Below are 27,877 nucleotides of genomic sequence, written 5' to 3'. Positions count from 1 at the left end.
GGAGATGTTTAAGGCCAGGCTGGATGAGGCTGTGGCCAGCCTGATCTAGGGTAGGGTGTCCCTGGGCATGGCAGGGGGGGTTGGAACTAGATGATCCTTGTGGTCCCTTCCAACTCTGACCGATTGTATGAGTAATTAGAGTTGTTAATTTAGCATTACATACTGAAAAGCCTACTCTAAAGAAAACATGAGGCAGAGGGAAAAAAAACATAAACCAAAGCAAACAAACCAACCACACCCAGGGTCTTACAGCTAAGTTTTACAACAAAGGGTCTGGAAATACCAGTTTACCTTCAACCCAGAAGGATGGGAGAGGGGAACAAACAGTTCCCAGATAGGCTGCATTCACAAGGCTAATCTCAGAGAGTGTATGAAGCCAAACTGATAAATACACCCAGATTAAAAGCCTCCTGCACTGCAATTCAGCAAGACAAAATGCTGAGAACCACAACGAAGAACCAAACTCCACACAGACTGGACAGGACTGGACAGGAAACAAGAGGCAACAAGACAAAACCAGTAGCAGTGTGTGCTTGTTTGAGTCTATCTGAAATATTCTAGTGAAAGAAATTAGATTACAGGCTGTGAAAAGCAAACAGTGGTGATGTCTACTTCGCTCATAGGCTTGCTGAGATGCATACAAACAATAACACAAAACATAGATAGCAGAGTTGCAGTGGCTCTCTGTTGCAGCTGGTGCCTGTAATTTTCTCCCTGGCCTGCCTTCTATGTAACTAATCCTTCTGCTTTCTAACACCCCTGGCCAATCCTCCAAACTTACCTTGTACATAAGGCAAAGTCTGGGATAAGGTAGAGGGGTGAAAAGGAGGTGGAAGGGTGGTTGGGAGCCCCTCCTGGAGATTCCAGTTTCTGGGAGGGGTTTTGTGTTTCTGTATTACCTTTACCTTGTATATTGCTGTCTATAGCTGTATATACTGTAAATCTCTGCTTGTATATTGTGCTAAACTGCAAATATAAAGATTCATTTCTTAATTTCCAGCCAGCTGAGTCTAGTCTGAATAATTTCATAAGAGTGGGAAGGGGGCTGGTAACACCCAACCAATCACATAGTGCTAGAGAAAGGTTATAAATTTGCAGTCTACTCCAAAATGGCTCATTCAATACATACTTTACTGAGCTCATCCTGACGGGTAGAGAACCTAGTGTGAATAAAGTTAGCATCACTTCATGATCTCCATAAAAATATCCCTAGCTGGGTGTCTCAGCACCCCTATTACACCAGAAATGGATTCTAAGAATTAGAGCTTTTGTGCACATTTTCACCTTGTGGGTCTCCAGGACCTACACTTGTCAGCTGTTTAACGCAAGCTAAGAGTATTTTCTAGCTTAGGGAAGAAAACAAACTACAAATTTCATAGAACCATAGAATCAACCAGGTTGGAAGAGACCTCCAAGATCAGCCAGTCCAACCTAGCACCCAGCCCTATCCAGTCATCTAGACCATGTCACTAAGTGCCTCATCCAGTCTTCTTTTGAACACCTCCAGGGATGGAGAACCCACCACCTCCCTGGGCAGCCCATTCCAAAGGCAAATCACTCTCCCTGTAAGATAAAAGCCCTTTAACCTTGCCCTTTTTTTGAGAATCAGCATACAGACAGGTGGTATCACTGGACAGAAATAATATTGACAGTCTGAGTCACCCTGTGAAAACTCATTCTGTGCAAGGTTACACCTTGCAAGATACTTCACACACCTGGCCTGTAAGCCTCCAGTATGCAATAAAAATGCCATGGTGATGTAACACTTGAGCAAAAAAATAAGAGCTTAATTACTGAATGTAGATATTTGGGGGTGGGAATGAAGATCACTATGCTAATTTTAACAGTATGACTGTGAGATGATCTCTGTTTTAATAGAGCAGCACGCTGACTCAAAAGCAGTTGAGCTGGCCCCAGGGCTGGATTTGACCCTGAGCATTCTACAAACACAACTACCAGGAATGAACTTTCTTCACTTTCAGTAAGAATTATTTTGGTTCAAGAACAAAAAAAAGTCTAGATAATTTGCAAACACATCTCCTGGACCCAATCCTCAAGTTAGCTGTTGTTCAGTCTATGCAAAGCCTGAAAACTGGTGCTGATTTGAAGCCTGTTCTCAGAAGGGGATACAAACCTCCAGCCAAACCCTAAAACTCACAACTTCTACAAACCTGCCCTTAAAGTAGCACTCTAAAACGTTTTGAAAAGTCTAAGTTCTTAAACTGTGTGTAGCATTTGGACACTAGAAGCTGTGCAGTAATCCCAAACTCCAGAGCGATTCTGTTTCACCTTCAGTTCTAGCCATATTGAGGCCATCAACAGCAAGAGGAAAGTCACCAACTTGTGGCTCTGTTGTCCTAAGAGCCAAATCAAATGTCTGTAGTGTCTAGGCTTCTCCTTCCCACCCCAATGGACGGGGTCATTGCATTCCCAGCATTGTGTTTTCTGCTGCTGCCATGACCATTCAGACCATTTTTTTTCCAGGTCCAGTAGCAAGTAAACAAAAAGGAGTACTTTCAAAGCACATGCTGCCTCCTGAGATTTCATACACACACTCTTCTGTAGATTAATCTCTCACAGGGAAATAAGCCCATGCTGAAATCACAGCAATGAACTGCACATAGAATCATAGAATCAACCAGGTTGGAAGAGACCTCCAAGATCAGCCAGTCCAACCTAGCACCCAGCCCTATCCAGTCATCTAGACCATGGCACTAAGTGCTTCATCCAGTCTTCTTTTGAACACCTCCAGGGATGGTGACTCCACCACCTCCCTGGGCAGCCCATTCCAATGCCAATCACTCTCTCTGCCAACAACTTCCTCCTAACATCCAGCCTAGACCTCCCCTGGCACAACTTGAGACTGTGTTCCTTTGTTCTGTTGCTGCTTGCCTGGAAGAAGAGGCCAACCCCCACCTGGCTACAACCTCCCTTCAGGTAGTTGTAGATAGTAATGAGGTTACCCCTGAGCCTCCTCATCTCCAGGCTAAACAATCCCAGCTCACTCAGCCTCTCCTCATACATTGCACTGTGTGGGAAGGGACTTTTAAAGGTCATCTAATTCAACCTCCCTGCAGTAAGCAGGGACATCCTCAGCTGGAACAGGATGCTCAGCCATATTTGTTTGCTTCAGAGCTATTGACATTTCAGAACCAAATAATAAGAATCAGATAATTGTTTTGGTCAGAAAAGACCTTTAAGATCATCAAGCCCAACCATGTGAGACATCTAACCAAGTATTTATGCAAAGCAAATGCAAGTTAGCATCCAGCTCACACATTATAGAGCACTAAGGGCCACTTGCAACTCTCTCAGAAATCCTGAACTACATGAGCTTGTTTTAGAAGGAGTATCTTGATCTGTTGGTGAGAGTATGAGAAGGCATTCAGGTTGATTAACTTCTGGCACAATTTGAAGACTGGATGACACACTTGGTGCCATGGTCTAATTGACTGGATAGGGCTGGGGGATAGGTTGGACTGGATGAGCTTGGAGGTCTCTTCCAACCTGGTTGATTCTATTCTATTCTATGAAGCAAATGGCAGGAGAGGGTCAATACTATCAAGCTCAAATCACTCAATGGCCTCAAATGAAAGACCACTATCAAGTTAGTCAGATTTTTTTTTTAAAGTCTGTATTTTTTATATTTTTATAATTTGAAAAAACAGGATCTTGTTGGCCCTCTGGGCTGCAAGTGCACACTGCTGGCTCATGTTGAGCTTTTCGTCCACCAGCACCCTCAAGTCCCTCTCATCAGGGCTGCTCTCCAGCCACTCACTACCCAGCCTGGATTTGTGCTTGGGATAGCCTCAACCCGGATGCAGGACAGATGCTTCTCCTTCTTATGGAGAAGACATGTATGTCTCTCTTAAATCTGAGAGGATAATGGAGCTGTTAGAGCCATTTACAGACTTGAGAGAGTGACTTAATACAAAATCCTCTGTAGTTCAGACACTACCTATCATTCCCCAGACTGACTGTCTAGCCTTATTCAGAATGGAAGTCTCTCCTCCAGAAAAAAAAAACTTTTATTTTTCTTTGTGGAATCAGACTAATTTTCCACAAGTATCCCAAGATTTTGATTCTTCCCACCTGAAATGTGTTTGGTCTCCTTAAAAATGTCTCAGAGGTTTTAAACTGTGCATCCAAAAAATCTGGAAAACTCTGAGAGGGCAATTTCTTATTCTCTGATTCTTTGTATGATCCAAGCTTAAAATCAATGCTGAATCAGTAGTCTGCTTTAAGTGACCAAAGAGATGAGGAGGTAATTGCAGAGTCAGTCATAACCAGCTATTCTAACTTGAAAATCCTGCCCTAAATTCTGGGACCCAGATCAAATTGTGAGATGAGAAGATATGTGGGACCATTCTATACATCACTGACACCTTTTTTCCTTGAAGAAATAAGCCAAAGACTGTTTTACATTTGAATGCAAAACAATTAACAATACATAACTACGATTTGTCAGCCTTTCCCATGCATGGATTCCTTGGTTGATTCTAAGGAAATATTTTATGACCTGAGAAATAAGAGGCAAGTCCAACAGTTTGGATGGAACTAAAGAGCTCACAAGCTTCACCAGTCCCCATATATACGTAGTAAGTATGATTAAACAGCTTACCTTGAATTAAATTTCAGTTGTTCTTCTTGATGTTCCCCAATGCCATGTAGTTCTGGTGGTGGCACAAAGACTTCTTTATTAACATTGCTCACCCAGCTGTTCATTGCTTTGCTTGATTTGTTCTGACTCATTTCAGCTAAAACATGAAACAAGGAATACTGTTGTCTCCCATATGTTCTTAGAGAGTTTCTTAAGAAGCAAATGAAAGTATTTGCACTTAGTTCTACAACTACTTTATAAGTCCTCTACAGCTGCATTATGTACAGAAGTGGATCTGGTGTCATCTGAAGAATTTCTTTTCTTTGTTTTTAAATGCTACTATGAAAGTCAGATTCTGAATACTTCACTCTGCTACTCCAGGCACATCTGCTTTAGACCCTGATCTGAAGTGGAATTTTCTATAGCAGCTGTGGAAAAGACTGATCCTGTAGTTTTTGCAGCTAGATAAACATTGAAAAATGTTAAGTGTCCTGAGAAAACAAAAACAATTAAGCCACAGGAAACTGAAAATATGTTGACCTTCGGTTAATAAAGATAATTATTCTCTTCCTACAGCAGTAAACTGCTGGTGTGACCAGCAGGAGTAAGGAGATGATCATGCCCCTGTACTTAGCACTCATGAGACCACACCCCAAATACTGTGTCCAGTTTTGATCACTACAGCATAGGAGGGACATTGAGGTGCTGGAGCGGGTACAGAGAAAGGTGATGAGGCTGGGGAGAGGTCTGGCAAACATGACCTACGAGGAGCTGGGGTTGTTTAGTCCGGAGAAGAGAAGTCTGAGAGGGGACCTTATTGCCCTCTACTACCTAAAAGGAGGTTGTAGTGAGGCTGGAGCTGGTCTCCTCTCCCAGATTACTAATGATAGGACAAAAGGAAATGGCCTCAAGTTGCATCAGGAGAGGTTTAGGTTGGATGTTGGGAAGAAGTTCTTTACTGAGTGGATGGTCAGGCACTGAAACAGGCTGCCCAGGGAGGTGGTGGAGTCACCATCCCTGGAGGTGTTTAAAAGGAGAGTGGATGTGGTGCTTGAGGCTATGGTCTAGTGATTAAGGATGCTGGGATGAAGGTTGGAGTGGATGACACTGGTGGTCCTTTCCAACCATAGCGATTCATAGTGATGAGATGTTGTGCTGAGGGATTTGGTGTAGTTAAGGACTTGTCAGTGTGAAACTAATGATTGGACTCAATGATCTGGATGGTCTTTTCCAGTCTAAGAAATTGTGTGATTCTGTAAACTGGAAGATGGTCATAACTCTCATCTACACAGGTAGCTAATACTTCATGAATAGCATTACCAGAAGAAGTTAAGAAAGTGGAAAAGAAAACCCAGCTAAAGAAAAAGCCTGGCCTCATTCAGCAAATCCACATACATTTGCATTTCCTGTTGGGGTAGGACACAATTCTTTCGGAGTCAAAACAATCTTATTTCCTTTACTACTTTTTGTACTTCAACAGCTTATAAACAAAGAATTCCCTAGTGTGCAAAAATAAGATTTTTATTCCCACTGCAAGTAAAAATATCTTGACATCTAAAAAGTCATTCAAACCAAGCAGTTGCACATAGTTCTGAATGTACTGGTAAGTGCCTTTGTTCTAGTAAGATTAGGAGTAATTAACCTTCCTTTAAGATAATATGGCTTTAAATACTTTCCTTTAAGCTATAAATTACTGTAAAACTTAGCTAGAATTTGACAGCTCATTTTCATAACAAATGTTCAAGTCTAAAACCAGCCAAAACCACAAACATATCGCACTAACCACCTATGAATTCTTGCTTCTTTCCATTTCAGGGCTTTCCTCATTAACTTAAAAACCCAAACCATCACATAGTAACCTCAAACTGACTAAACTGACAGTATTCAAACTTATCTCTGGGAACACAGCAACTGAGGTGGTGTAAAATTGCAGGATTAGCCACTGGAAAACAAGGCAAAGTTGTAGTGATGAAGGCTACAGAAAACAGCAAGCTGTTGTCCATTCTAAGTATCACAGATCACAGGATTTTAGGAGTTGGAAGGGACCCAAGGAGACCATCGAGTCCAACTCACCTGCCACAGCAGGGCCACACAATCTAGCAAAGATCACAGAGGAATGCATCCAGACAGGCCTTGAAAGTCTCCAGAGGAGACTCCACAATCTCTCTGGGGAGCCTGTTCCTGTGCTCTGTGTCCCTTACAGTGAACAAATTCCCCCTTGTGTTCAGGTGAAACCTCCTGTGCTGCTCTTGTACTGAGTATTTTACTTTCTTCCCACAGCAAAATTACTTCATAGAACTCAAAAATAAATAAACAAATCCCCATACACTCAAATTTCACTACAATCTGGTAAGAATGAAGAGTTGTGCCTCTAAGTCAAAAGGATTTAGCAGAACTAGAGGAGGATAAGAGAAGATAGGGCTCATCTCTAACAATAAATGAAAGACAGGAAAGAAAAAAGCCAACCACAAAACCCCCAATTTTCTGTACAAAGAACAATACAATAAACCAAGAATCTTCAGATTAAAAGATCAAATGCTGATACTGATAATAGAAGTCCATAAAATCCTGTATACTATATTATACATGGTTTTGTGAATATAAATTACTCTTCACTTTCTCTCATGAGAGTAATGTTAATAGTGATGGGTTCAAAACCAGTATGGGAAATGGCCACTGCCTATGTGGGAAATTTTCATTTTAAAATGCCTCAAGATACAACATGTTGAGCAATTAGAGGTAAAGGTTTGTGGCTTTAAAGAACTTCCTGAAGTAATTAATGGGTAGAAAAAAGTCCTGAAACTATTTCCTCTATTTCAAAATGGCTTCAGGCTAGTCCTGGCCTTGGAGTCTACACATGTTGCCAGGAACTCTTAGAGGTGAGGTGCTGGGGAGGTTCACAGGATCACAGGATATTAGGGGTTGGAAAAGACTCAAGGAGATCATTGAGTACAACTCCCCAGCCAGAGCAGAACCATACAATCTAGAACAGATCACAGAGGAACCTATCCAGACAGGCCTTGAAAGTCTCCAGTGAAAGAGTCTCCACAACCTCTCTGATGAGCCTATTCCAGTGCTCTGAAACCCTTACAGTAAACAAGTTCCCCCTTATGTGGAGGTGGAACCTCTTGTGCTGCAACTTACACCCATTGCTCCTTGTCCCATCACAGGGAGCAAGTGAGAAGAGCCTGTCAGGCCACATCGGGAGTGCTATGTCCAGGTCTAGGCTCTCCAGCTTGAGACAAGGATCTACTAGACAGAGTCTAGCAGAGGCTATGAATATGATGAGAGTACTGGAGGGGACTTCTTTTACACACAAAAGCTCAGAAACCTAAAGTTCATTAGGCCAGAGAAGAAGATTGAACGGAGATCACATCAATGCTTAACCACTACAATCATCCAGTTGCAATCCCCCTTTCATGGGCAGGGACACCATACACTACATCAGGTTGTCCAGAGCCACATCCAGCCTGGCCTTCAATACCTCCAGGGATGAGGCTTCCACCACCTCCCTGGGCATCTTGTGTCAGTCTCTCACCACCTTCACACTGAGGTACTTCTTCCTAACCTCTAATCCTAATCTTCTCTTCTCCTATCACTACCCAATGCAATAAAAAGTCTCTCCCCAGCTTTCTTGTAGCTCTCTTCAGATACCGGAAGGCCACAATAAGGTCTCTTCAGATTCTTCTCTCCTGACTGAACAGCTTTAACTCTATCAGCCTGTCCACATAGCAGAGCAGCTCCAGCCTTCTGATCACCCTCATGACCCTTCTCTGGACACGCTCCAGTACTTCCAGGTCAATATCAAAAGGATGCGGGTCAAGAGGATGGGGTCAGACTCTTCCTAGTGCTGGTCAGCAACATGACAAGGGACAATCAGCACAAATGAGAACGCAGGAAATTCCACCTAAATGTAAGGTGGAACATTTTTACTTTGAGGGTGACAGAACATTGGAATAGGCTGCCCAGAGAGGTTGTGGAGTCTGCGCTGCTGGAGACTTTCAAAACCCACCTGACACGTTCCTGTGCAACCTGCTCTAGGTGAACTTTCTTTAGTAGGGAGCTTGAACTAGATGATCCCCAGAGCTCCCTTCCATCCTCTAATATTCTGTGAGATAGGCTTCTGGTTTGATCCAGTTGAGTGGCTCTTATATTGTGCTCTTGCTTTGTTTCTCTCCAAACAAAACACTGTTTACTTCTGATGTTGAACAGAACATATTGTCTTACCAAGATAGATTTCTCAAGACAGTCCAGTAAGACTTTTAGAATGTAATAGTTATCAGGAAACACCAAGCTTGTCAACATTACTCAATTTACACACAATATACTACTACCACCTATTTATACAACTAAATTAACATCTGCAACTCTTATCTGGCACATGAACACAACTGGCTTTAACAAACACATCTAGCAGAACATTTGAGGGCACCTACCATGATGTGGGAGACAGTGGGTGCATTTAAAGGTGAAGTGGACACAGAATGTCAGCTCTGGCTCCCAGCACACATATTTCAGTAGTCACAAGCACTAGCTCCAATTCATGGTCCTATCATTTCAAAACAAACTTTGTTCTCCTTGAAAATAAGAAGGAATTCCAGAGGTCTCAAAGCAAGCATCCAAAATCTTGGAAACCCACATGAAAGACCAATTACCTCAGTCTCCAGTTCTTTGCATGTTCTAGAGTAGCTCACAAGACCTCAAAAATTAAAATGAAGTCCAGAAGTGCAGAGGGGTTTTAATCCTAAATATAGACAGAAGAGAGTCTCTCCTCTTGGCAATCATCACAGAATTTTGTCTTTAATCCCTAACATTGAGGGAAAGGAAAGCATACACTAAGCTGCATGGGAAATCATAGAATCAGTCAGGGTTGGGAGGGACAACAAGGTTCATCTAGCTCCAACACCCTACCCTAGATCACGTCTCTTTTTGCATCATTTTGTAGAGATACTGATATTCTTGTATCTCACAGAAATTAGTGTCTGAGATTAAGAGCCAGCCTTTCCAAAACAAAATAGAAACCAAATGCTTACCAAGGGTGGCAGGCTTTCGTCGCATGGAAGCTCTAATAATATCTGCTCCGTGGATCTTATCTCTGTGCCTCTTTGACTTTGCTTCATAAAACCACTGCCCACTCATATTCTTCAGCTGAACATCATCTTTGATTTTTTCTGGTAAATGCCTGTGGAGAGGGAAGAAATAAACAAAATAAGATTATCAGAAAAAAGTTACACACAATCTACTTATTTGTATGAACACAGTGAAAGACTTTCCTGGGAGTGCTGGGGGAGTTGTGTTTTGCTTTTGGTTTTTTGCTACTATTGCAGAGGTTTTTTTCAACCCTGTCTCAGCATACTATGGGTGATTAAATCTCCTTATTTATTTATTAAAGATGACAGCAGGCTGGAAAGGAAAAAAAATCCTCAACCCTCTTACCCTCAGAGCATCAGCTGAAGTAAATTTAAAAATGTTTTTTTACAAACAGTCAATGTTTTGCTATGATAAAACTCTCAAGTAAAGACAGCTGTGGAGAAGTCTCCCATAACTGCAGATCTTGACTTCTTCTCTCCAAAGCCCAGATTATGAAATTAAAATTGACATAAACTAGAAAGACAGGATAAGAAGTCTGTGCCAGAATGAAGTTTGTGGCTATTTGGGGCTCAGAAGATGCCCTTTTAGGCTGTTCACATGCCACTACATTTATGTCCAGATTGCAAAAGTGCACTGGAAAGACAGTGCCATTTTTCCCATGGGTTACACTAAAAATCCTTACTTGAATACACTGAGTTACAGAAGGAAGAAAACATCACATGGAACAAATAACAAAGGAAGTTCATGCAGATTATCTATTGCACAACCTGCAGACATTTTAAATACTGTGAAACAAAATTTTGTTTCCAGGCTTCATGGTCATCCTGCTTTCCTGGAGCACAATTTAACAGAACATGGATTCACTGTGTGTTGTCTAAGAGGTTGCCTTCTTTCCTTATCAGCCATATAACATATTAGTCATATGGTAATACATGGCCTGGAGAACAACCTGCAAACTAGGAAAGCTAATACACAGGTTTGAAGAGTACTTGATTAAGTCAAACCAGACTTCATCTGCTCTCTCCATTTATGGCCTTTACTTCAGCAAACAAGCTAATAAACAGAGCTCAGGAGAGAGATATGAACAAATCAAGTTCCTTAGAGACTTTAAGGATAAATACAGACTCATGCACAGAATGCCAGGTTGGAGGTGTTCAAGAAAAGCCTGGATGAGACACTTAGTGCCATGGTGTAGTTGATTGGCTAGGGCTGGGTGCTAGGTTGGACTGGATGATCTTGGAGGTCTCTTCCAACCTGGTTGATTCTATGATTCTGTGTATGTACCCCAAGGATCATCTGCTCCAACCTTTCTAGGTGATAGTGTAGCTTAAAGGAGATGACCCACACCCTGTCAACCCAAGCCTTAAAACAGTTCAGCGTAGGGGAATCCACTGCTTCTCTTGGGAGATTATTTCAATGCATAACTGTTCTCGTGGTGAAAAAAAATCTTCTGAATTCCAATAGGAATCTCCCCATGAGGAATTTGTACCCATTATCTCTTATCTTTTCCATGTGACTCCTTGTAAAAAGGGAGTCTCCATCCTCCTGGTAGCCACCCTTTGTGTACTGTGGGATGGTGCTATCTGCCACAGCTGTGATGGGCCATCACACAATCATAATCCCTCATGGATTGGAAGGAACCTTTAAAGGTCATCTAGTCCAATCCCAAGGAGAGTCATGTTAGTTTTATACTGATGATGAATTTAGATGAAGGAACTTGTAGTGTGATCAAGCAGCTATGATTGACAATCACTTTTTTATACATTATCACTTAGACTGTCAAGTACAGATAATCATAGACAGCTGCAAACAGGCATGGAGCCAGTCCAACCTCCACACTAAGACAGAACATTCTCACCTATCATTCAGCTTCTTCATCCTTGTGTGGCCAGAAATGAAAAGATTTATTTGAATGCATCAACTACATTACAATATGAATGTCTAAACTTAGTTTTGAAAGTACTGTCAACAGCCAGTCCCTTCTAGGAGAGTAAACCACTTCTCTGTCTCAAATTAGCTACACACAGTCAAGGCTGCCAGGAGTTGAGGTCACCACCAGCATTTTTAATGCCAATATTCAACAGTCCATAACATTGCAGGACCATTTAATATTTGGCTCTCCCTCTTGCTTATAACCCTATGTCTTTCCAAGAGTCAAAATATATACTTGATCTATGCTGCAGGTCATCCAATTTGGAACAGAAACACAGCAGTAGCTTCCCTCTGTTCTCAAGCAAATATATTACTCAGGTATGAGCCAACTCCTCATTCCTCAGCCAGTTTATGAGCACAGTGTGCTGGTTTGAGGCTAATTGGAATATTTTAGTGAGAAAAACTAGATTATAGGCTGTGAAAAGCAAACAATGGTGATGTCTACTTCAGTCATAGGCTTCCTGAGATGTATAAAATCAGGATCACATACATAAGACAGTGTGAGAGTCTCTATCTGCCTGGGCCAGTGTCTGTGCTTTCCTCCCTAGGCTTTTGCTGTGTAACACAACTAATTCTGCTTCTAAACCCCCTGGATGATCCTCCAAACTCACCTTGCATGTAAGGCATACTCTGGGATAAGGTAGAGGGGCAGAAAGAAGATGGAAGGGTGGTTGAGAGGCCCTCCTGGGGACTCTGATTTCTGGGAGGGGTATTGTGATTCTGTATTACTTTTAACTTGGATATTTCTGTATACAGCTGCATATATTTGTAATATATTGTAAATATCTGTTTGTATATTGTGCTAAGCTGTCAGTATAAAGCTTCAGTCCTTAAATTCTAGCAGGTTGAGTCTAGTCTGGGTGATTTCATAAGGGGGGGGAGTAACTCCCAAACCATCACACACAGCCAGCAGGAATAGTGAAAATATGGCATGCAAGAACGTTTTACACAGATAATTGCATCTCCCTTTCACCTCCTTTCCCATGTGTTGTTTGCCCTTTCAGAACAGATGCTCCTTAGGGCTAGGGACTGGCTTTTCAGTTGTTTGTACAGCCTGCAGGGCAGCAGAGCTCTGACCACAGCAAGTGCTTCAGGGTAGTACAGCAACACGTGTCAAGGGAGGTTCTCTAGGGAGAAGGTACTGAGTCACAGGACAAGTATTCAATGTCCTCACCCTTTCTTGGTTCAATCCTTTTACCCTAAACACTGCCCACCCCTTCTCCTTTTTGTATTCAACCAGTGAAACTAGGGTGTGTTAGGAGAGCTTTACAAGTCAGCTCACCTCAGTAAGTCACTGCAGAAGCAAACAGGATCACAGGCCTGTGTCAGCCTTACTACCTGCTTGCTGGACTCTCAGGTCTGCAGCTGAATAACAACACAAGCAGGATGGAGACAGAGGCATGGGTCTATAGTGGCTCTAGACTCATTAAAAGTGTCACCCATGGCCAATGCAGCTGGAAGTGAATGCCAGACACCTTGCTCCCCACTCTATTTGCTTCCTATGGAAATTAGCATACCTTAGTTTCACCACCTCAACAGACCTCCTAGGCTTTGAAGATAATTATGCTTACTAACAAAGATATATATGTGCTCCAACTTTATCCAGTACTCTCTTTTTGGATCACCTGTCTCCTGATAGACCTTATATGATAAGAAGTGGCAGAAGGTCATAGCAGCTGGCTTACAAATTACTTTTGCCTTCTCACCTTGGCATCACTTTACCTTTGTTAGCTTGGCTTACTTCCCTCTTTAAGAGAAGCAGTTAGTCTCTCAATCCCGTATTTTGAGGGACATAAGCATTAAAGCTATTCCCTAGCATTTACCAGCCACAAATAAAGCAGCAGATTTCTACTGCCAGAGAGGCAATTAGCTCTGGGTCTTGGCAGGAAAAAAATGCTTTTAAGAACCTGCATTCATTAACACATCACAGACCTGTTGCAAAAACAGCTGCTGAGGTTATGTACGCAATTTTTACACAGCAGAGCTTGAGAATTCAAGCAGCAATGAGCAAGCCTTAGCAGCAATATCAAACTGAATCACAGAATATATTTGATAAGAGACCTGCAAGATCATCTTCAACCCAGCACTGCAAGATCACCACCAAACCATGTCCTTAAGTGCCAAGTCCACACATTCTTTAAACACCACCACGGATGGGTGACTCCACTACTGCCCTGGGCAAACTATTCCAATGGTTGATAACCCTTTCAGTGAAGAAACACTTCCTAATATCCAGCCTAAAACTACTTACACTGTCTAGGCTTGTTTCCTTGCTAAGCATTAGATTTAGATTGTGGTTCACCTCGAGAGGAATTGTGGAGAAAGACTGCAGCCTTCCACTGGTACATGTGCCTCCCAGCACACCCTAACAGGACTAAAAGTCAACAGTTGATTCTATACCAGTTCTCCCAGTCAGCAGAAAGGCACATCAAATTGTCATTACATTCTTGGTGACCAAAGAACTAGTAAACATCCAGACTGAGATTCAGATTGCAGGCTCTGTTGCCAAGGTTGCAATTAGAGAAAATGCAATAACAGCTTTACATATGATGTAAGCATGGATCCTGGAGTCCCTCAGTGGTCTGTTAAAGTACCAGTTAGATTATGTTATAGTTTTCAGAGTGAAACAGCCTAAAGTTATAATAAAGCTAGAGCCTGTTTCTTCTACAGGAACATTAAACTCAAGAAAACCAAGGTACACAGTAAAGAGGAACTCACTCTAAAATCCTCTTTAAAATAAGCCTGCCTTCCCTCATTACTTAATATGATTTTTCTACTATGTCTAGGTTAAATATTTTTGATGGCAAGGTGACAAATTTTTCATCCCATTAGGGCGTTAAGTACATGCAGAATTACACTGAATTGGGCACAGAAAGCGACTGTCTGGCACACTGCTAGCAAAGAGAAAATCTACACACATATTAATTGGGTTGTTTTTTTTCCCCCATTTGAAACATCTGATAGTGGACTAAATCACATGGTAGCACTCTAAGGCAGGAAATCTGCTCTGGTATAATCAGTCCCTGTCAACTTTCCTATCACCAAATCCAGAACAGCTTATCTTATATTTTTTAAGCCAGTCAACTGGTTCCTTGCATGTTAGTGTGAAGTGATTATGGCTTCTGTTTATTTTTTTTAACTGGCATCTAGCAATATATACCTGTACCTAAAACTGCCCAGCTACACCTCTCCTCAGTGTCTCTTAACTCACTGCCATGCACCCAACTTATTCATAGTCCATATTACAAACCACCACAGAATTTACAAGATGTGACAAGTGTTGTGGTAGGCCTGATAGGCTTATGCATGCCTTACCATGTTTTTCTGCTCCACCAGAGACAAGCACAGGAAAAGGACACAAAAAAACCTGTAGCCACTGAGTCTGGCCTGCCCAGGGTCCTGTGGTAAACAAGGTACACACACTTAGCTTGTGCCTGCCTAGTGCAAAGCCTGTGCTTTTCCCAAATTAGGGAAAAGTGAGCCTATGGCTTTGCCTAATATGGTAAGGTTTGGCTAACTGCCATCCTGAGTGGCTATTCTGTGTCCAAAGGGCAATTAATCTTGGCCCGCGTTGATAAAAGGAGATATGCAGGTAAACAACCTGCTTCTGCTTCCCTGCTTTTCTGCTGTGCTCTGATGTTGCCTACTGCCATTGCACACTGCCTTATTGCTTGCCTGCTAAACTCCACTGCCGCAAGTTACCAGGAGCAGACCCTGGATGCCTGCATGTGATCGGCCTGTGTGGCCAGTGTGACATCGTGCCGAGACTGCACAACATCTGCCTTCTGCACCTGAAAGTCCTGCTTAGCAGTCCTGGACATATACACAAATCATCCAGAAGAAGCCAGGAGAACAAGGTCAGAGATTGTCTGCCTCTTTCCCCGGAAGCTGGGAAGAATTAAGTCTCAATGTCCGACAAGACAGAGTCCCCTGAAAGCATCTGGGCACTGCCTGGACTGCAGCTAAGCCTCACAAGTCGGGTAACAATAATCTGTGAGTAAATGCTTAAATGCCTCTTTGTAATTCCCCACTGCCTTCTGCCATAAGCAGAAAGAGCTCCTTGAGACCATCTACTGAGCAGGCAGCACATTGACCACAAGCAGCATTTGACTGCAGGAATCTTCTCTTCCAGTTCAATTAATGTTTATATATTTTGCTGGTTGTTACTAGATCTAGATATTATCCATGGAAGGTTTCCATGACCGTGTAAGAACTGAAATATTATGAATATTAGTGGTCAGAGATGGTGAAAGTTCTGAATAATATTGTTTATTAATTTTGATAATTTTGGGAAAATATCATCTCACAACAACTAATTTCCCCTCCACAACAGAAGAGAGCCTATGTGGTGTTAGCCCATTCCAGGATTTTTTGGCAAACTAAGTAGTATTTGAGTCAGATTAATTACCTTCTCACACACCTGTTCTGAACCCATGGAAAAAGAACCCCAATAAAGGCAGTGAAATAAAGGCTTTTAAGAGCCAGATACCACCACCCTATCTACAAACTAACTTCAAAAGCTCCCTCCTGAAAATGAAATTCCAAATCAGTGGAGAAGGGAAAAGGAGAGAGACTTCTGAGGAATTTATCCTCAGTTTCATTTGCTCCAAACCAACACAAATATTACAGGTTATTTAGGTTCTGGGTCACCTTCCAAACACTGACCAGATAAACCTTTTGTAGTATCACTCACACAAGAGTAGGAGTAAAAAGATATTAGATAAGGCAATATAAGTGTCAGACTTGCAGATTAGATTGTTATTTTTCTGTCTTCATTGAGAGTGGGAAACAGCCACTGAAATTTTACAAGGCAAAACTCCACTTTGTGTGACTTTTAAGGTGCCTTCCAATGCAAACCATTCTATTACACTCTTTGTATGGAGGTTCCCCAATCCTCCCCTTCTTCATACACAACCCAAGTATATCTGCTGTGGAAAAGAAACAACAAAAACACCACAATGAAGGTACAGCTATCCTGGGACAATACACCCTTGGTATTAGAGTCAGCCTGGACAACAGTACAGGATGACCTAAATGCAGGGAGCAGAGGCTGCTAGAAAGTGCAAGTGCATGCATTCACTTACAGGTTCTGCCAAATAGCATTCCCAGCACTAAGACTTCTCCAAATTCTCAGTGTGTGCTGGTTTAAGGCTAATTGGAATATTTGAATGAGAGAAACTACATCATTGGCTGTGAGAAGATAATAATAGTGATGTCTGTATCACTCATTTGTTCTGCTGAGGGACATAAATAGGCAAAACATAAGACAGGACACTCACTTCTCACTGCTTCTGCTTTGGTCTGTGTGTCTGGTTGCATCTTGCCTTAACTCCTTTGCATGAAGCCTGTGTAACACAATCTAACCATTTCCTCTAACCTCCTTGTCAGCTTTTGACATCTCACCTCAGATCTCTGCAGAACTATCACATGAGCAATACGAAGATTTATCTGTTTGTTTCTGAGATCAGGGGTGGGGTGGAAAGGTGTGGGGCAATCTGGCTGTTCAGGAGGGGTTTTAAATTTCTGTATTACTTTTAACTTGAATGTAATTGTAAATATCTGCATATGTTATGCTTGTATATTTGTGCACGCTGTAAATACAGCTTCATTCTTTAACTCCCAGCTGGCTGAGTCTGGTTAACCTAGTGTGTGTGGGGAACTCCCAAACCACGATACAGTGAAAGCATTCAAGACACTTAATTCTTAGTCTCTTAAAATAACCTATGCAGATTCTATCATCACTAAGGTTAGACTTTATTTCAGTTTAAAAAGCTTAGCTCCATTGTAAGCAAGATCCTTGTTGACACACATATGACCTAAAAACTACAAGAATTATGCTGAAAAGTGAGCTCAGGGTTTATAAATGTACTTTAGTAATCATCTCCACAGGAACTGTTGACTTTGTTATCTTATTAGTTGCATTTTGCTTATTACTAATCTGAATCCGCTAATGATTAAGGGTAACATCAGAAACCTGAGAACTTCAGAATCACATTGCTAGAGGGGATTCTGACAGAATCTTAACATATCCTTAGGTCTACATTTAAACAAAGTCATTGTGGCATCCCTGATACAGAGCCTAAGCAAGCTTTCAGAAAAATGCAGTGTGGATCAGAAGGGATGATGGTCAGCCCAGGAGACCTCAATTAGACACACAAAGTGCCATTCTGCCTATTGATCAAAACAGAACACAGAGCACATAGATGTATACTGTGCTCTTGCCTTGCCTGTAAGCCCGTATTATTTTTTCATTCATTCACAGATATCCAAACTTCTATCATGAAGTAGTGCAAATTTATACATAAAAAGGTATTTATAAAGATTGAGGTGGCAAAAAAATCAGTATTTGGGGCAGAAATTTAGCTTTAGATGAGTCCCCAGGTATTGTATGGCAATGAGAAAGAATGATACTTCATAATTACAAAGTTGCTATGGGTGCCTAACTATGCAGGCATTATCAAGCTTCTACAATAATTTGAATGGATGCTGAGGATTAATTTTGAAAGTTGCTAGAACTTTTGGAAAAAAATACCCTAGGGGCTGAGTATGAAAATTTTCAGAAGCTAGAAGGGTAGTTTTCACAGCATCTCTAAGCTCTATCTTCGCTGGCCCTTTAAACTTGGGCTGGCACCCACGTGCAAAACTATCTCCACCAAGAACCTTGTCATTGTTAAGCTCACTTTGTTATATCTATCAGAAAAGTATTTTTTGAGGATTTTTAGAAGTATTCTGGTCAGTCAGTGAATATGATTTTCACTGACTGGTTAAGTCTGGTTCCCCAATACAAATATTCATCTCACCTCAATACCTAAAATATATTCCATCTGAAGAAACAAAAAAGAGCCTTCCTTATGACAGTACACAGAAAATTCATTGTAAAGTGACTTTAAAGGATATCTGTAAAGTTGACCAGAATCAAAACACTATTTTCACCAGGGTTTCAAGAGCCAAGCACTCCCACTGAACACTGACATAGTTTAGAATACGTAGCATAGAGCAGAATCAGAGCCCTGAAGCTTTCTTTTTTCGGCAGTGCCACACCAATGTATGTATTAAAAGGGTTTGGCACATGGTCACCACCCACCACACAAACAACTCCACATCAGAATTTCCTTATCATCACTCTCCTTCAATTTACACAGTGAGCAAACAGTCCCAAAGACAGCCCAGGATAGCATTGTCAGGAGGTTCTGCTGGGAAGGGTCCACAGCCACAGCAGGGACCCTGTGGCAAAGGTGACCACAACAGCTTTCTGCCTCAGACACGCTGGTGCCAGGGGCCACTCACTCCACCACAGACAGTCACCCAACCACAATCCAAAACTTTCCAAGCAGATACATTTCTGTTCCACATTACTATTTCCAGAAAGGGCCTGAAACTGCAAACTTCTAAACTACAAAACAGTTAAGAGTTAAGAAAACCCAAACTCATCTGGAGCAGAGTATATCAGAGATTCCTGGACAAGAAGAAGGACAACAACAAAAGCAATAAGTAGTATGCAAAAAAATAGCTTGTAGTCCAGACAAGCTCCTCCATTTTCTACCAGTTTTCCCCTCCTCAGCAACACTGCAATTCAGGGGCTGACAGCAGCTCCTGGGATAATGGAGCAAAGGGAGGCATCTTCCTGCACTAGGAATAAAATAGGATGCATTTCTTTGCATTGCACTCTCTTGTCATCCAAACTGTCATCACCCTTTTGCCCATTAGAAGAAAAGGACCCTATCTACTTTCCTTTGAGACACTGTTCACAAAACTATCCTGTTCTTAAATCTCTCAGCCTGATTCAGACCAACAAAAATGGGCCCGCAGTATAGGGCAAGAACTAAAGCAGGGTGCTGGGCTAGTCTAATCAGCACAGCTTTACCACAACTAAGCAACATTAGGAGCTGTCAGCAGCAAAGGGATTCCACCAGGTGATTTGTAAAATTCCACTAGGAAGTTGCTCAAAGATGATTTTTTCACATTGCCAGTTTGTCCACACTCCATGAACATGGCATAATTAGAACATTCTTTAAACCTCAGAATTTATTCTAGAAGAAAAGAGATCACATTAAAAAGCTTCCATTACATACACATACAAACAACACTTTGTCAGGGTGTGATGTTTGTGCAATCAAAGCTCTTGGGATCTGTCAAGCCTGCAAAGCTGTAGAACTCAAACTAAAACATATTGCATCTCCTTAGCTGGAAATACAATACAGGTACTATTTTAATATATAATATGTAAGATCCATGTGCCACATGTATACAGAAAAATCAGTTTCAGATGTAAACTTCCAGTTCTCAGAAGTTGTAATATTCAAAAACCAGAAGAGACATTTCCTTGTAGAAACAAACATGATGATTACAGGCTGCTACAACCTGCAGTCCCTCATATTTTCCACCACACCCTCCTGAACTAGAATTATAGAGTTATTCAGACAAAAATACTTGTTGACAGCTCTTTCAGACCATGACTGAGAGTGGCTTTTTTGATTTTCTGTTCCAGAAAGGATTCCTTTCCCCAGATACTGTTTTCAAACTCACATCTACAATTACTTTCTCAGAGCACTTTCAGACTTGGCACTGATACAACATTCTATGACTAAAACTAGTATTTTTCTGTCTACAGTAAAGAAAATGCCCATTCTCTTACAGCAAACTCACTTTTCTGCCTTTTGAAGCAAGACACAAAACTACATGGAGAAAATATCTTCTCCTCAAGTTGAATTAAAACAGTGGGAAGAGGGAAAAAAAAAAAGGAACATTGCTTGTAACCATTTTACCTTAAGTCTTCTGTGAAGCAAATGTCTTCAGAAAAGAAGCCTTTCTAACCAGGGAAAGCTACTGGCTTGGCCTTAGATTTAAAAGAGCAAGAGGAATAAAACTCGGAAACATGCTGACCAAACAACTTCAAGTGGCAGGCTGCTGTTTCATTTGCAGGATAGGGTATGCCTACCCAGAAGGCATTTGTCAGCAGAAGAGAAGCATCACAGATGCATCACAGTTGGAATAATTTCAGAACACTTAAATAGGAAATGTATCTTCAGGAGGAAGATTGCAATGAGAAAGAATCCTAGAGAAGATTACTTAAAGAGACCTGTAAATATTTAATTTTGCTAGATACTTTCCTTCACAGCAAAAAAAAGCCTAACTACTAAAATCCTCACTCTTGAGCATGGAGCTATCTATATTAGCTGAAACTAATATTCAATTTGCTTCTTATGCCTGTGTAGATGGCTTTCTCAAAGTCACCTGGCCAGTGGTGCTTCCCATGAGTGCATTTCTGTGCTTCAAGAAAACCTTCCAGCATGCTAAACACTCCAGAATAACAGCACAATGCTCCATCTGCCACACTACAAAGAAAAGAAAGCAGTCTGCTGCTTTAACCATGGAGTTTAAGGACTTCTCTTGGCAATGGAGCATAGTGCTGGTACCTCCTCCAGGCTGCAGCTTCAATGCTCCACATGTGTGAGGTATACCCTTATTTAGACATATTGCTGACTGAATCCATACAGACTTTATTTGGGGTGCTAGTGCTCCTTTTGAATCAACTCACCCCACTTACTACACTCAGTTCAATTTGCAGACATTTTGATACCTGGAGATTGAATGTGTCTCTGAGGAAATCAAGCCAGATTCACATCAGGCATGCTTGGTTCCTTAGGGAATTGTAAGAGTCCAAATCAGCAGTTAGTCTTCTGGCCAGTAATGCACCATTTGTGTGGTAGAGGCATTTCATCCAGAGACTATGCTAAATCTAATTCAGAGTAAAAATCTCCAATTCACCTATACAGTGGGGGCCTATAAATGAGGCCCTCAGCAACAACTGTTTTTATCTACACTTTGCTCTGAATAACTCAGCATGTTAACTGTGTGGGTCTTCCCAGGACAACCCAGGGCACTAGATCCCTTACCTGACTCTTTCTTCTTCAGTTCTTTTAAGCTCTGCATCCCTTTGCAGCACCTTCATTATTGCCTCTTGTTCCTCCTCCGTTAGGAAGCTTAAGTCAAGCATCTTGTTACGTGTGTAGAGGTTGGCAAAGTGTCAAGGAAATTCCTAATTCCTGAGGAAGAGGAGAGTCTTGTAGTCTGCTTTAAACGTATGGAAAAAAGAGAAGCCTTTTTCAGCAGGCACTGAGAAGATTGGTCCAGGTTATAGTTGGTAGTTTAAGCAGCCTCAGATGTTGCTTTTTTTAGCAGTAGCATATGTGCATGCTTCTCTAGATGAGAGACTCTTGGGCAAGTGTTGCATTTCTTCTTGCCATGGTAATACTGTCTTCTCAGGTTGTTTTCTCAGCTTTGCTTCCTGGAGTAACAGTTCAGTGACCCAGCAGATCCAGTGTTCAAGAACAAACAAAACATCCCCTAAAAAGAGACAAGGAAGAACAAGCTGTAATATGAGGAAAGTAGATTATGTATGCATTTTTAATTAAAAGAAACAAGTTTCTCAGTGTGATTAAACTACTTTGTGAAGTTCAAATGGTCACTTTGAGTCAAACCTGTTTTGCAGGCCTCCTAAACAAAGTGGCCATGAAAATATATTCCTTTCAACTATGAAAACTCACACTCTAAAACACAGAACAAGATCACATTCAAATGACAACATTTTAAAATAAATTAATTTTGAGTTGTTTTTTACAATCAGAAGAACAATTTGGAGTAGAGGGAAGTGGAAAGAAAAAAAAAATACAACCAAATTTCTAAACCAAGAATACTTATCACATGCATTTAAAGTTTTAAACAACAGTGCAGTCACAAGTTGACAGTGCATGCAAAGGCACACAAGAAATCTGTGTCTGTCTCTCATACACAGATAGACAAGAGTCAAGTGTCTCAGAAGAAAAATCCACTGCTACTTGCAGCTCTGAGTCACATCAATGCAGCTGACAGAATGAGGCAGCCCAGTGTGCATCCATGGTGTTCACTTTCTGTCAGCATTGGTTTAGATCAAAGCCAAGAACAGAAGACTTCAAGGAAAAACCCCACAACCAGTTAAGCTAAAACTCATGAGCTCGCCATGCTGCTTTACTTATCCTAGCACATTTCTAGGACACCTTTTTTTGGCAAGTCACCAATCAAACAAAACAACCATCCCATCAGGAAAAAAACGTTGAACTTTTGGACCCTATTGCACTCCTACCAAACTGTGTGCCTTGCCCTCCACACCTCCAAGCCTTCAAAGACTCCTTTCCCCTTCCAGGAGATCAGAAAGTCAGCAGGTAGCACAAGCCCTGAGGAAAAGCCCTGAGGAAGACCTCAGAACCCTGACAATTGTAACATGTTGCAGCAATGAGCTGAAGGGAGGCTGAGAATGTTAGAAGGATTTGCATGCTCCAGTTCAAGACTAGGGAATGTCTACAAATGGTGCAACGTCTCTTCCTGGAGAACTTCATGTTCTGTCTGCAAAAAAAAAATGGTCATAAAAGATTCTCACATGGTATTCAGACTAAAAACAAGTTTAAGAGCTTATTTCCTCAGAACCTCTTCACATGGAAATTCTGTAACAGACTTTTAAGCAAAATAGTCTCTCCACCAACTCTCCTCAGTGAAAGGTCATGCACCAGTAAACCTTTTAAAGTGACTGGAGTCAGAACTGCTAAATCGTTCTGACTAAAGTCACCTTGAGGCCAAGCGGAAGGTAACCATTTGAGTCATTTCCCTTTCCTTTGTACTAGCCCCTGCTTTTGGAAGGGAAGTCAAAGGGTCTACGGTCACCACAGGCTGCAATGCAACTAAGTTCACAAGATATAAATGTAACTTTTACTTGTAACATTTTGCCACTAATAGTATATAATTATGTCAGGAATGCAACCCCATATATCAAAATCAACATCCTACAGAACATACTGGATGAGGCGCTTAGTGCCATGGTCTAGTTGATTGGACAGGGCTGGGGGATAAGTTAGACTGGATGATCTTGGAGGTCTCTTCCAAGCTGGTTGGTTCTTTATGGAATAAATGTGAATTCTACATAGCCATCTGGAGTACATGGAATTAGTAGTCAAGTGGCAACATGAACTTCACTGCTTTATCCAAACCAAACTGCATTTACAAACAGCAATTTAAAATAATGGTTTACCTCTGCCCTTTATAGGCCATGATTCTAGAGGAATATGCACTTTGAAGGCAATCTCAGCTGTCAAAGACAAATCTTTCTTTCAAAAAAGCCTCAGAGGAATAAAGAGGTGGAGGGGGTTGGGGAGTCAGTTCTATCTGTGGTAAAGTCAGTTCCTCAGGGTTACAGCAAAATGGATAACATAAAGCCAGAGAAAAATAAATCAATAACTTGAATTTAAATGCAATCCTCAGAAGTGACAAGAGAGACAGAAGAGCATTTGGAGGTGTTCAAGCAAAGCCTGGCTGAGGCACTTAGGCCATGGTCTTAACTGACTGGCTAGGGCTGGGTGCTAGGTTAGACTGGATGATCCTGGAGGTCTCTTCCAACATGGTTGATTCTATGATTCGATGGTGACATTGTACTGATCTAATCACTAAAGTAGTCATTGTGCTCATTCCCCTGGCCTCAAAGTCCAGTTAGGAGATCAAAACTAGGTATTGCAAGTGGCATTAGTCAAGGGCAAGCTTCATCTAAACATAACACCATTTCTTGCAGATGTGCAAAGCAGCTGGAGGGAAGCTAACGAGTAACACCTGCACTACCCTAACACCCAGCAACCTTTGGCACATGGTTACATTTGGCTGCCATATATCTTCTCCACCATTCTCATTGTGATTTCATTCCACGAGGTTGCTGTATCAGTATCTCAAACAGTCTGCCAACTTTATTTGTTTGGGTTTTTTTAATTAAAAGTTTTATGATCAAACAGAAGTAAAAAGTGCTTACTATAAGGCTACCAACAAACATAAACTTGTTGAAGATCTACAACAGCACTCTATCTTATGAAAAGCTATGGATCTCCATTTTGACAATCACATGGTAACCTTTCACATCATCTGATACACCAGTCAACATCCACAGCACTAATCTAAGCCCTGGAGGCTGACTGGATGGCATGTGTGCTACTGCCAGCAGGCAGAGAAGCTTATGTTGCAACCACAAAACCTAGACAGCTCTGAACTGGAATTATCAAGATCTATTCATGGTAAATCAGGTGAGTCTTTTGCATCAGGTCAACCTAGTCTTAAGAAAGTTGCTGTAAGAATGATATCTTACCCTGCCCTTGTGTTTAAAGAATGAAAGGAGTGCTACACTACTAGGTTCATTTTAAAAAGTCTAAAATAAATACTTGGACACCATTTACAAAACCAGCTGAAAGCTTCAAAGTCTCACAACATATAAACTAATATAACTAGTTCCCTAAACCAGTCATCCCCAAAAGAACAGTTTGCAATTGCTCAGCATCCACACACACTGTGGAAGTTCATAGCAAGCTGCACTACTGCTAAATTTCCTGGCTACCATAATGTGCTAGTTTGAGGCAAATTGGAATATTTTAATGAGAAATTAGATTATAGGCTGTGAAAATGAAACAATGGTGATGTTTACTTCACTCATAGGCTTGCTGAGATGTATAAAAACAAGAACACAAAACATAGATAATACAGAGCAGGAGAGTCAGTGCACACGAGTCTCTGTTGCACAGTAGTCTTCTGTGTAACTAATCCTGCTTTCTAACTCCCCCTTGCTGATCCTCCAACCTCACCTTGAACATAAGGCAAACTCTGGGATAAGGTAGAGGGGTGGAAAGGAGGTGGAAGGGTGGTTGGGAGCCAACTCAGGTTTCTGGGAGGGCTGTTGTGTTTCTGTATTACCTTTAACTTCTATATTTCTGTATATAGCCATATATATTTGTGCTATATTGTAAATACCTGTGTGTATATTGTGGTAGCTGTGAATATAAAGCATCATTCCTTAACTTCCAGTCTCATCTGGGTGATTTCATAAGAGCAAAGGGGCGAATAAGTCCCAAACCATCACAGTAACTTCAAGAGCAGTTTCTGCGACTCAGGTTGCACTTCCACCTTGTTTTCAATCAGGTACAAGATGCCACCTATAGAATCATAGAAGCATTTAGGCTGGAAAATACCCTCAAGAACATCAAGTCCAACCATTAACCTGCCACTAGCAAGTCTGTTGCTAAACCACGTTTCTCAGCACCACGTCTGTCTTTCAGCTACCTCCAGGGATGATGACTCAACCACCTCCTCAGGCAGCCTGTTCTAGTGCTTGACAACCCTTTCAGTAAAGAAATTTTTCCTAATGTCCAACCTAAGCCTCCCCAGCACCATTTGAGGCCATTTATCTTGTCCTACATCTTGTCACACCACCTTATTAAAATCTTGTTTCAGGTAATTGTAAAGAGTGATAAAGTTTCCTTTCTGCTTCCTTTTCCTCATGCTGAACAACCCAAGTTCCCTCAGCTGCTTCTCACAGGACTTGTTCTCTACACTCTTTGCCAGCTCTGTTGCCCTTCTATCCTGGCAGACTCTTAACAGTTTGGTTTTTAAATTTTGGTATATATCATACAGTATGGTTCCACAGTTCATAAAGTTATGTTTTGACATGTTTATTATACATAGTATGACTGTCTTAGCTGGAGTAAATTATCCTCCTGGCTCTCAGAGGAGAGCCCTACCTGACTTTGTTCTGCCAATCCATTTGCACACATCCCACATTCAGATTTACATGCTATCATACTGGTTTTCCTCCCACTTTAGGTTATGATCTAAAGCTTCTTCAGTCATAAGCAGCACAGCTGAGACTCTAGGTTCATTGCAAAGCTAACAATTGTGTCAAGGCACATCCGAGTACCTGAAAAACTGGCCCCTCATCTCACTGGACAAGCAGCTGAGAAAAAATCTAGCAATAATCAGTTGGGTTCCTCCACTTCCTTTTAATGTTTACCATCCATATAGAGCTGGGAGAAGAGGCGGCTCAGGGAAGACTTTATTGCACTCTACAACTACCTGAAAGGAGGTTGTAGGCACGTAGGGGTTGGTCTCTTCTCCCAGGTGACCCAGCAACAGAACAAGAGGACACAGTCTCCAGCCGCACCAGGAGGCTGGAGGGAGACTGGAGTCTTCACAGAAAGAGTGATTTGCCATTGGAATGGGCTGCCAAGGGAGGTAGTGGAGCCAGTGTCCCTGGAAGTGTTTAGAAAGAGACTGGATGTGATGCTTAGTGCCATGGTTTAGTTGATTAGATAGTGTTGGGTAACAAGTTGGACTTGATGATCTCAAAGGTGTTGTCCAACCTGATTAATTCTGTGAAACTGAATCACTTTTCACTGATATACCAAGTGTTTAGTCACTGAAACTATGCAAGTGACAAACTGAAACTGGAGTCATTTTCAGTCTGCAAAAGCAAGAATAAATCTCTTTCTGTGTGTAGTAGGCTTGGCCAACCTCATAAGACATGCTGACAGACATTACTGCAAGGCTAGCTTTCTGCACAAGACAGCACTAATTCCAAGAACAGAAGGTAAAAAAGTGCTGGCCTGGAGTATAGCACCTGATATAACACTAAGGCTAATTTAAAAATTATTAAAAGGTTAATAAATGAAATAAAGACCCCCAAACAAACAAAAACCACCGACACACCACCACACCAAACAAATCAATACCTTCCTCCATGTGACTCACTACTCAGGGGTGACCTCATTGCTGTCTACAACTACTTGAAGGGACGTTTTAGCCAGGTGGGTGGTAGCCTCTTCTTCCAGGCAACCACCAATAGAACAAGGGGACACAGTCTCAAGTTGTGCTGGGGAAAGTATAGGCTGGATGTTAGGAGGAAGTTCTTGTCAGAGAGAGTGATTGCCTTTGGAATGGGCTGCCCAGGGAGGTGGTGGAGTCACCATCCCTGGACATGTTGAAGAAAAGACTGGATGAGGCACTTAGTGCCATGGTCTAGTTGACTGGATAGGGCTGGGTGCCAGGTTGGATTGGATGATCTTGGAGGTCTCTTCCAACCTGGTTAAGTCTATAAACTTCTACTACCTCTCCAATCTCAAAAGAATTGATTTCTTTTTTTATATTTTTTTGCCTTTCTTAAAGGCTCCTTTTCATTGAACAAAAAGCTGAGAGGTCTCATCAGCTTCTTTGGTGCCCCTGGAGGTTCAGTGGGAAGTTTGCCAGGAAAGTTTTTCGACCCAAGCTTCAAAATAGGACTGAAAAATTCATATCAGGCTGATTAAATCACGAAATCAGCAGAAAAACCACATTGGCTGATTTCTGGAGAAAGGCTGTCATGTGCTGTTGGCTCACATTTGCGAGTCTTGGCATATTTGGTCTTTTTTTAATTCCCTTAAA

At 41.6% G+C, this 27,877-nt stretch overlaps 1 protein-coding gene across 4 annotated transcripts in view; it reads right to left on the bottom strand.

Moving 5' to 3' along the window:
* Positions 1-27,877, bottom strand: part of SYTL2 (synaptotagmin like 2) — a 69,258-nt gene that overhangs the window by 27,258 nt on the left and 14,123 nt on the right. For all 4 annotated transcript variants that reach the window (XM_064169120.1, XM_064169110.1, XM_064169127.1 and 1 more), the window contains exons 2-4: positions 21,520-21,970; positions 9,634-9,782; positions 4,622-4,757 (exon numbers count right to left, since the gene is read on the bottom strand). In XM_064169120.1, coding sequence (XP_064025190.1) covers positions 4,622-4,757; positions 9,634-9,782; positions 21,520-21,620 — 386 coding nt within the window. In that variant the 5' untranslated portion in view covers positions 21,621-21,970. The remainder of the gene's footprint in view (positions 1-4,621; positions 4,758-9,633; positions 9,783-21,519; positions 21,971-27,877) is intronic.

This window comes from Pogoniulus pusillus, chromosome 3, assembly GCF_015220805.1.
Source record: "Pogoniulus pusillus isolate bPogPus1 chromosome 3, bPogPus1.pri, whole genome shotgun sequence".
NCBI lineage: Eukaryota > Metazoa > Chordata > Aves > Piciformes > Lybiidae > Pogoniulus > Pogoniulus pusillus.
This window is presented reverse-complemented; position numbering and strand designations above follow the sequence as displayed.